The sequence below is a fragment of the Danio aesculapii genome, chromosome 7 (genome assembly GCF_903798145.1).
Source record: "Danio aesculapii chromosome 7, fDanAes4.1, whole genome shotgun sequence".
NCBI lineage: Eukaryota > Metazoa > Chordata > Actinopteri > Cypriniformes > Danionidae > Danio > Danio aesculapii.
Genome location: NC_079441.1, coordinates 51,539,837 through 51,550,206, shown reverse-complemented (window position 1 = coordinate 51,550,206; position 10,370 = coordinate 51,539,837). Strand labels below are relative to the sequence as shown.

General features: G+C 38.0%; 1 protein-coding gene across 1 annotated transcript in view; it reads right to left on the bottom strand.

Moving 5' to 3' along the window:
• Positions 1-3,198: 3,198 nt before the first annotated feature.
• chrna7a (cholinergic receptor, nicotinic, alpha 7a (neuronal)) overlaps positions 3,199-10,370 on the bottom strand; it is a 32,677-nt gene continuing 25,505 nt past the window's right edge. The window contains exons 8-10 of the mRNA XM_056462931.1: positions 7,394-7,480; positions 5,419-5,528; positions 3,199-5,295 (exon numbers count right to left, since the gene is read on the bottom strand). Of these exons, the coding sequence (XP_056318906.1) occupies positions 4,756-5,295; positions 5,419-5,528; positions 7,394-7,480 (737 nt within the window). The 3' untranslated portion in view covers positions 3,199-4,755. The remainder of the gene's footprint in view (positions 5,296-5,418; positions 5,529-7,393; positions 7,481-10,370) is intronic.

Below are 10,370 nucleotides of genomic sequence, written 5' to 3'. Positions count from 1 at the left end.
CATCTAAAACCAACATCATATTGATGTCAAATGCTGACATTCATTCATCAGGTATGGCAACCAAAATCCAACGTCTGATAAATGTCAATAGTGGTAACGTCCACACAACGTCAAACTGTTACATCATTAGACGTTGATATTTGGTTGGTTTGAGGTTGGACATTGACATCGGCCTGACGTTGAGTTCTGACGTCAACTCCATTTTCATTTCCAAACAAAATGCAACGTCCCCACGACGTTAGGGTACAACGTCAATCTGACGTCATATCGATGTCCTGTGGCCTGCTGGATGTTTACGGCTATTTCGATCATCATACAGTAAACATCCGTCATCTTCTCATCAGTGACATGCATCTAAACATTCTCTGGGTCAATGCATGTAAAGATTTTAAACATCTTCTTGGACACTTAAACAGTTTGCTGCAAATATAAATCGCCCATGTCTTAAGGTAGTTAATTATGATGCGATTAACCTTCTATGTGTGATTTGATTGGACTCGCAGGACTGATTTTTCTAATCCCCATAGAAAAGAAAAATAAAGGAGTGACTTCAGGTTGAAGGAAAGTAGTGGAGTAAAAGTACACATACAGCACTAAAAATGTACTCAAGCGAAAGTAAAAGTACAGATTTTTAAAACTACTCAGTAAATTATAATTTCTGAGAAAAAAACTACTGAATTACAGTAATTTGAGTATTTGTAATTAGTTACTTTACACCACTGATTGTGAGGTGACTACATCTTGAGCAAATGGTAACAATTGTAGAAAAGGGATGGGTATGCGGCCCAGAGAACCATCTCATCAGTGGTGTGGAAAATGCATTAACATAGGTAGATGGAGAGAACAGCTGTGTCAACAGCCAAGGAGCAACTTCATTAACATGTAAAGGCAAGTCTAAAGGTAACATCTAAACACTATAAAAGGTTTGAGTTTAACCAGGAGAAACCAGGGTACTGCCGTGTGCTTTGAGACTGCTATGCTGAATAAACATTTTTATTTCATCTTCTCTTCATCATCATTTTTTCTTACACCTCTCATCAATTGTGCACTCCAAACGTAATTCGCTCTCATAACAAATTCCTTCTTCCTCCTTTGTACAAATGAAGAGTTCAGATTCCAAAACCATCTGACATTTTGTTCTAAAATTCATATCATTCTCACTCTTCTATGTTTATATGATGTTATTTCACTCTAAAGGCAATGAAAATAACCCATTCATCACCATAAAAATGAAATGTCTGAACCTACACAGGAAAAATTTGAAAATTTCTCATTTTAGAAAAACATTGCTGATGGCATTTAGAGGCTTTTCCATTTGAACTCTTAAAATTTTCTATAAAGTATGGCTGTATAATATATCATTTCAGCATCGATATCGCAATCTGTGTGTCTGCAATAGTCACTTCGCAGGATCTGTAATGTTGAGAGATGATAGTTGATCCGTATAACAGTTAAGAATATATGAGATTTGTGAATTGTCATTGCGAAGTATAACGATAACAGAGTGAATCTATATCATTAGCATGTGTTTAAAGGCATTTGAAGAGAATTTAATGCATTCGGTCACAAAGTACAACATTTGTAACTGTGATGAAAAATTATTTTACTAAATTAATAATACAGTGAAGACTATACACTGTCATTTTACATTTAATTAGTCGATTACTGTACCTACTGTCTCCAGAAACCATAAAGCACTGTTTCTTTGACTTTTTTTGCTCTATTGTAACTATTCTTGTTTGCATTTTGTTTATTATTTTTATACATGATTCACAATCATACATAATTCACCTAATTAATCTAAATTCACGATCATATAAATGCACAAGAGCTATTCAAGCTGGTGAAATTGTATTCGAAGCGCAATATATATCACAGAAAAACAAAATATTGCAATGTTAGATTTTCCAATATCATGCAGTTCTAGTATAGATGTGTATCCAACATCATCCAATGTCAATATTTTGTTATTTTGTATGTTTTTTCTATAAGTGACGTTGAATATAGCTAATTGACAGTTGGTTTGTTTTTTCTTGTAAAAAGTCTTCACTAACCCGACTAAGCAGTTTCCTCCTACAAAAATATGTTTATTTATTACTGTACATTACTGTGAAAGAAAATCAGTCATAAATCTTCAGATGATCACATACACTGAGTTATTCACCAGTGAATATGATACTGGGCTAAAGACATGTGCGTGATGATGTACAGCAGTGTAATTAGAGCATAACAGACTACAGTGACAACCACAGTGGAAGGCAAATACGACAATACAGACATTCAGAAATGCATGTTAATTTTGTGAAGCACATACTTGTCAAACAAAAGAGCTTTTATAAAGTGTGGCTATAGTCCATCTCTGGTACACACTTCTGTTGATACATGAATTTATAGAACCACTAATACACAATTTACTTGCCCTCATGTTATTTCTAGCCTGTATACTTTTCCATGAAGTGTGATTGAAAATTCTTATACGTTTTTAAAATGCACTACTCTGAAATATAATGTATATAAAGGCACAGTATGTACATTTCCAGCCTGATCTCACGAGAAAACGTAAGTATTTTACGTTTTGACAGTTTAGTGGCTAATTCGTACGAATTCGTACGAGTTCAGTCGTATGAAATGGTACGATTTTAAAAAGGAGGCGTGGCACCTAACCCCGCCCCTAAACCCAACCGTCATTGGAGGATGAGCAAATCGTACTAAATTGTACGAATTAGATCATACGAATTCGTACGAATTAGCCACTAAAAAAAAAGTTACGAATTGCCGTGAGATTGTGTTGCCATTTCGCTATTGGAAGTTGCTTATTCAAAATTTTAAGGGAAAAAACGCAGCTTGATGGGGCTGTGAAGGAGCATGGAATCATGGGAGTTGTATTCTTGTCACCTTGCCACCACAGCCATTGAAAATTCATGCATAAACTAATTAACCAAAATTGTATAAATGTTACAGTTGATCACTTACCTTTGCATTATTATATTTCATTTGAATGAAACTGCTGCAAAAAAAGTAATGATTAAAAAAAGTTCAACTTCCCAAGAGTTTCACATGTAATTTTAAAACGATTACACAAGTCAAACTCATGTGAAACCTGTAATTTTCTGTAAAAATAAACATTCATTCATTCATTTTCTTTTCGGCTTAGTCCCTTATTAATCCGGGGTCGCCAATGCAGAATGAACCGCCAACTTATCCAGCACGTTTTACGCAGCGGATGTCCTTCCAGCCGCAACCCATCTCTGGGAAACATCCAGACACACTCATTCACACTCATACACTATGGACAATTTAGCCTACCCAATTCACCACAATTCTACTGCATGTCTTTGGACTGTGGGGGAAACCGGAGCACCCGGAGGAAACCCAGGTGAACGCAGGGAGAGCATGCAAACACCAACTGACCCAGCCGAGGCTCGAACCAGTGACCTTCTTGCTGTGAGGCGACAGCACTACCTACTGTACCACTGCGTCGCCCTAAAAATGAACAAATCAAATAAAAAAGAATAAATGCAAATCATTCAGGTGGATGCTGCACACTGGTGGTGGATGAGGAGTAAACTGCTTTGAGTGTCCACAAAAGCACTAAATAAAGGTAATGAATTATCTTTATTATTATTATTATTATGACGATTTGCAGCAATGAACCATGGTTGACTCGAGCTCAAACAAAGCTTGTTTTCTTCGTGTGACAAACAGCAACATGCCAAGAAGCAAGAACTGGATCTTCTGTATGTCCTTCATTGTTGTTTATGGGACCGTTCACATATTGCAGCTAAAACATGTGGAAAGCGCAATGACACCGCTTCCTCTTGGTCTACATTTTATAATATGTAAAAAGGCCTGAATGGCTTTCTTCTTCGAGCTAGAATGGCGCAGATTGCTTCTTTCTGGTATACACCACACCTACCAGGTCAGGGTACTATTAGCAGTGGAAATTCAAGGCTGACCAGAGTAACCTGTACCTGCCACCCAAGAGATGTCACTTGCATAGTTTTGAATGGGAAAAAGTGTAACGGTCAATATGGCAAATAAGGCCCCGCCTTCTAGTACAGGAGCCAATCGGCGATCACCATAGACTGAGGATTATCTGAGGGAGGAGCTCAGACCAGACGTGTATTTGTGCAGATTTTGTGTGATTTGAACGTTTAGAAATTAACTAAAGAGACAGTTGTTGTTTAACTTTATTGGTGATTCCTAACATGAAATTTAATCCTAAGCTTGGCAAGCAATTTTGGAGAATTTGATGTTTCCCCATTCAAACAGAACATCCGAACATTCTGCCTGATAGGCGTTTCAAATATGGCCGCCGAGTGAAAAGACTTGCCTCAAAGGGACTTTGACTGTACTGAACCAAACCACTCAGTGGGATTGAGGCTTTATATTGTCCCTGTGATTATACTGTGACATTAGAGCACCCTGTTGGCCTCACTAGTAATCAATCTAGCAGGTTTCTCCCTGGTGGTCTTCCTCCCAAGTACTGACCAGGTTCAGTCCTTCTTAGCTGCAGGGTAATATGACTGTGGCTCTGCTTACCTTCATTGGACAACCAGTTCTGGGCTACAGGTGATCTGGCTGTGGTCTTTATACATCCTTCCTTCTTTTTTTGGTATAATGCAAGCATACAAGTCAATAAAATAACATTGTTCCAATGGTTTTTGGATATTTCAATGCAAAAATCATACATACTGTGCCTTCAGGAGACTCTGAGAAGTAAAGATAGCTACAATATGAGGGTACGTGAAGGCTTCAGGTGAAGAAATCTTTTGATATGGCCTCAACAAAGTTAGGAGCAGACATTAAGATACCAATGGTGCAGAGGATGGTGAACAGAGAAAAAGCCATAAGACAGAGACGGTCAATCACAGACGCTGCAAACTTCCATTCATTACACACAGTGTCTTCCTCGTCTTGGTCTCGAAAGCGTTTGGAAATGTACCGCACCTCATCCAAGATTTTGGACAGTTCGGTTTCTCCAGGGCCGCTACTACTAACTGAAGATGCCTGGGCTCCAGGGAGCAGCACATCCTCCTCTCCTGTTGCAACCAGCCGGCTGCAGATCACCCCAGAATCGGGTGATGTAGCATAGTGAATAGTGTCCATCCCGCGGAAGCCTATGTACAGCAGGTTTCCATTGGTGGATTGTGCGACTCCAGGGCTGATGTTCAGATCCACACTGGAGAGGCTGCTGCGCGGCTGCTTGTTGTGACAAGCTGGGCGAACTTTGTCCTCGCCAGGCCTCTTCATACGCAGGAACCACGCACACCAGTTCAACAGCACCACACGTGTCTAACACACAAATAATAGCTGTTAAATGGAAATGCTTTGACATTAAAATATATATTACTGATGAATTCAACCAGAATGGTTTATATAATAAGTAAGAAATAAATGCAGAAATGAGCATCTCACCCATTTTGGCATTTTTCCTCCTTCAGGATCATGGTAGTGGTATTGTAAAACCCAGACTGTGGCTATTACAGATAGTCCAACAATAACCATGGTGGTGGCAAAATACTGAGCTAATCAGAGGACAGAGACAGTTATATTAACAAAGGTGCCCTGTAGAATGGCGAGCATGTTAGTTATAAATAAAATGACCAGTCGAATGACTGAGAAAAATATTAATTGGATTTACTAATTTTTTTAAGTGGGTGCAAACAATTTATATTGGCTGAATGTAAGCAAACAAATTAATTTGAACATTGCTAAATTAAATTTGTTTAAACTCAGCCCATATAAATTGTTTGCAACCCCTAACCTTAAAAATGTTTAGTAAATCCAATGAATCTTTTTTTCAGTCTGTTTTTTTGTAACAGCACTATGATTGCTAAAATACCTACTTAGACAGTGTGCAATTTTAGATATAGTACTATTATTCCCATCTTCCCTACATTTGAGATTATGTTCACCTGTGTCTTGTTTAGTTACTCATTACCTGTGCAAACAATGCAATAATAAGTGCAGATAGGTACTACCATGTATTTCAAAAATTAAAAAAGGTCATGATAGTTAATTTCACCCCACATCTTTCAGCTCAAGTAAACCTGAAAATAAAAAAATACAATAAACAATTCGATACATACAGTGCATCCGGAAAGTATTCATAGCGCTTCACTTTTCTAGGAAGAGTCCTGGTGGTTCCAAACATCTTCCACTTACGGATGATGGAGATCCAATGTGGTCACTGGAGCTTTCAGAGCAGCAGAAATTTTTCTGTAACCTTCTCCAGCCTTGTGCCTCGAGACAATCCTGTCTCGAACGTCTACAGATAATTCCTTTGTCTTCATGCTTGGTTTGAACTTTAACTTGCACTGTCAACCCTGGGATCTTAAATAGACAGGTGTATGCCTTTTTACATCATGTCCAATCAACTGAATTTACCACAGGTGAACTCCAAATAAGCTGCTGAAACATCTCAAGAATGATCAGTGGAAACAGAATGTACCTGAGCTTAATTTAGAGCTTCACGGCAAAGGCTGTGAATACTTATGTACATGTGATTTTTAAGGTTTTTTATTTTGAATAAATTTGCAACAATTTCAACAAATCTTTTTCACATTTTTATTATGGGGTATTGTGTGTAGAATTTTGAGGAAATAAATTAATTTAATCCGTTTTGGAATAAGGCTGTAGCATTAAAAAATGTGGAAAAAGTGAAGCACTATGAATACTTTCCGGATGCACTGTACATACCTATTTTGAAGGGACAGAAAAGTCCTCACACTCGGGAGTGTTTGAAAGCCATGTCAATCAGAAGACCCTTCAAGAGTATTTGCATATATATGAGTGAACTGATGGATCAGCTGATAAATGCAGCTTTCAGACTCTCCATTGACTACATATGTACTGCATGGTTTCACAGCTTGAATAATTCAAAAGCAGTGTGGCACATTGGTAGAGCATCATCCTGATATAGATTTCAAACCTGTAAAAGGAAATTAGTGGGGAAAAAATGGTCTGCTTTCCCCCCTACAATTAAAGAAAACAGATGCTAACACTGTCTTAATTGATGTTCAACATCTGTCAGGTTCTCCCACAAGTTTCACCATCTGGTCCCATCATATGGTCCTGTCATAGTGTTTTTGTAAGGGACTTGTTTATTTATTTCCATAAATTGTTGTATGTGTTTAAATTAATTCAGGATTAGACAGGTTATTAAAAGAATAGTTTACCAAAAAATTTATGAAAATTCTGTCATCGTTTACTCACCCTTGAATTGTTCCAAATGTTACTCAATTGATTTAAACAGAGCGATTAACAAACCCCAAAATAAGTGCTCCCATATGTTGGTTTAATTAACATTTCCAAACACACAGTTTTACTCAAAAACAAAATGTTGAAGTATTAGAGTAAATAATCTGAAATCATTACAAGCAGGACTTACCTATTAAAGGCACAGAGTCAGATGTTGCCGGCATTATCTCTGCTACCAGAAGCATGAAAACTGTCAGCGAGAGCAGGACGGTGATCCCTGACAATCAAAAAAATACTTCTGTCAACTCTCTGAGAGATTTAGTATGGTAATAAATATGTATATAGAGTAGCAATGTTGATCTTGGCAGTATGTACTGTATCTGCTACAATGCTGCTGCTTTGATTGATGGTGTTGTGCTAGTAATGACTTGCTACTGCCAGTATATTCATAGACACGCTGTCTGAGAATATAACACACTGCTGCTGCAAACATAGCATGTAAACCCCATAGCAGACCTATACACAGGTGGTTCTGGGGTTGAAGAAGAATTTAAAAGTGTGCGGTACATGGTTAACGTATTTAAATATTGAGGAGCAAGCTTATTGGCTGCTAAGGTGACAGCAACCAATCACCTGCATCACCTAGCTAACGAGGCAGTTGTAACTGATTGCATATATATATAATTTATTTTTTTTATATATATTTCCACCACAGTGATAAACATGTTTGAATTTATAAAACTGAAAGCAGATAAAGAGGAAACTGTGGCTGTTAATGCATTTTTTTTTTTACCAGCATTTGGTTTCAGTTGACTAGATAAGTGTGCTGATGCAGATACACCAAACAGAAGGCAAACAATCTTTAGCCAAAAAAAAAATGCACATGGAAAGAACTAACCCTCCAGCTTTATGGGATGCAGTTAAGGGGACTATAGGCCATTTCTTTCTTTATTATTATTACACTTCTGAATCTATGTCAACGCAGGTGAGGCATCACAATACTGCGAATGTGGAAAAGACAGCTTATCATTATAGGAATCAACAGTGTACTCCCTCAAGCAGGGTCAGATTAAGAACATATTGGGCCCCGGGGCTATAGCAAACCCAAGGGCCCCATTTTTTATCACCTTCTCAAAAGTAGCTTTTTTTGCTATTATTATTATTAATTCGCTAATTTATATTATTATATATTGTAATTTTCCACTTGATTTATATTTGATTATTATAAATGTTTTCTATTTTACTAAAGTAGGCATACAAGCATACAGAATTCATTTTAACTTTTAACGTATTAAAAAAGCTGCCGAAATTAGAAAAAAAACACACATTTGCAATACTTCAAAATTGAGTGCTTTATAATAACTACCTTAAATAGTTTACTTCTTTAAAAAGTTTACTTTAAACTTTAGCTGAGCAGAAACCCCTAAAGTATCTTTAAAATCCATGCTTCTAATTTCCCATTTGGTCTTGATTCAATCAATTACAGAAAGGTAGCATCTTTTTGTTTTTTTCCTCAGATATACTGTCTAATGAAAGCCAGCGCCAATATTTCTTTGCTCGGGATTATTACAATTATTTTTATAAAAGGGGAAATTCTCTAAATTAAAGTTTGCTTTTCAAACTGGTTCAGTTATACTTAAACCATGTATTTTATTGAGGTAGACACTTTGCAGCAATGGACATTTTGATAACTGTCTGCAGGGGCGCCGCTAAGCAGGGCTGGGGGTTGGGGGAGTCAGGACGATTCTAAGGGCCCACGCCGTTTCAGGGCTCCCAGAGTCACTATTAAGGGCCCTCCCCATCCAGCATCCCCACCAACAAACCAACAGCCTCCCAACCCCACCCTTCACTTTCACCACTAAACTATCCAACCTACCAAACCAACCCCCCCCCCCCCCCCCCCCCCCCCTTCATTTTCGTCCACGACAAACTTCGCCACCTACCCCTACTTTTCACTTTCATCTACATTCCCCAATGAATCTGCAGCTTAAATCAGAATTTTCCACATACGGAGATGATCGGAACTCCACGCAGCTCCCGACTACTCTCCACTGGAAATGAATGACTTCCGGTCTGTCGCTTGTCATGTGTAGTGGAAATGCGCCTTCAGTTATGAGAGGGCATGGATTGTGCGGGCACGCGAGGCGGCTGAGACAGAACTTCAGTTATTAATCCATTCTGCATGATTCTGTCAATCCGGAGCTTTCTTACTGCACGATAATAACAGATACTGTTTAAATTCTAATTTTTGTTCTATGATGCACTTGGTTAGCCTACCTTTGACTGGACTGCTCTCATGGTAGAGCTGAAATATGGAACTGCCCTGGGAAATAAGGAACTTTCCTGGGAAAAATCTGTTCACCCTTAATGGGGACTAAATAGAGCAATTTAAAACTAGCCCTTATGTTAATCCGGCCCTGCCTTCAACTTGTTTGCCCTTAAAATGTAGTTTTAATTTGCTCTAACTTTAGAGTTCACACCAAGCGGCTAATGTCAGGATGATTCAAGGGAATGCAAAAATGCAATCAATCTAATATCTTGAATTGGTTTCTTTTAAATAGCTTCTTTTATGCCCTAATTAGATGAGAATAGAAGCAGACCTATAAATAAAATGAAAGTTAAATGCACTGTATCTTACACAGTCAACTAATTGCTGGTATTTAGAGAATCGATTTAGAGTAACTCACGGGGCACCAGCCGATAACTCATTCTGTGGAAAGTAATGTTGGCAGCCTCATCGCACTAATACCATTTAGGAATGACAAAATAAAAAAAAAATCATAATAAATTGTGTTGTGCGGTAATTTCGGGTTCAGTCTTTCCAGAGCTCTCCCCCAGTCCCTGTTACAGCATCCTCTAAATCCAGAGAGCTGGAGAAATAGAGGCATTTGGCCTTCACAGCTTTCCAACTGCATTAATCACTAAAGCAATCTTTGGCATGCCATCAATCTCACTACACGCCACTTACAGTAGCTCACAGGGATGGCGGCATAAATTGTGTGCCGGTGCCAAAGTGCATTTCACATGATGTAGGTTTAAATGCGGGATTTTCACTTAGTCAGCAAAAAAAAAAAAAAAAAAAAACAGTGAAATGTTTATGTGGGGGTTGAGTCGATGCGAGAAATAAAAACATGATGATTTTTTTTTAAATGGCAAATGTGACATTT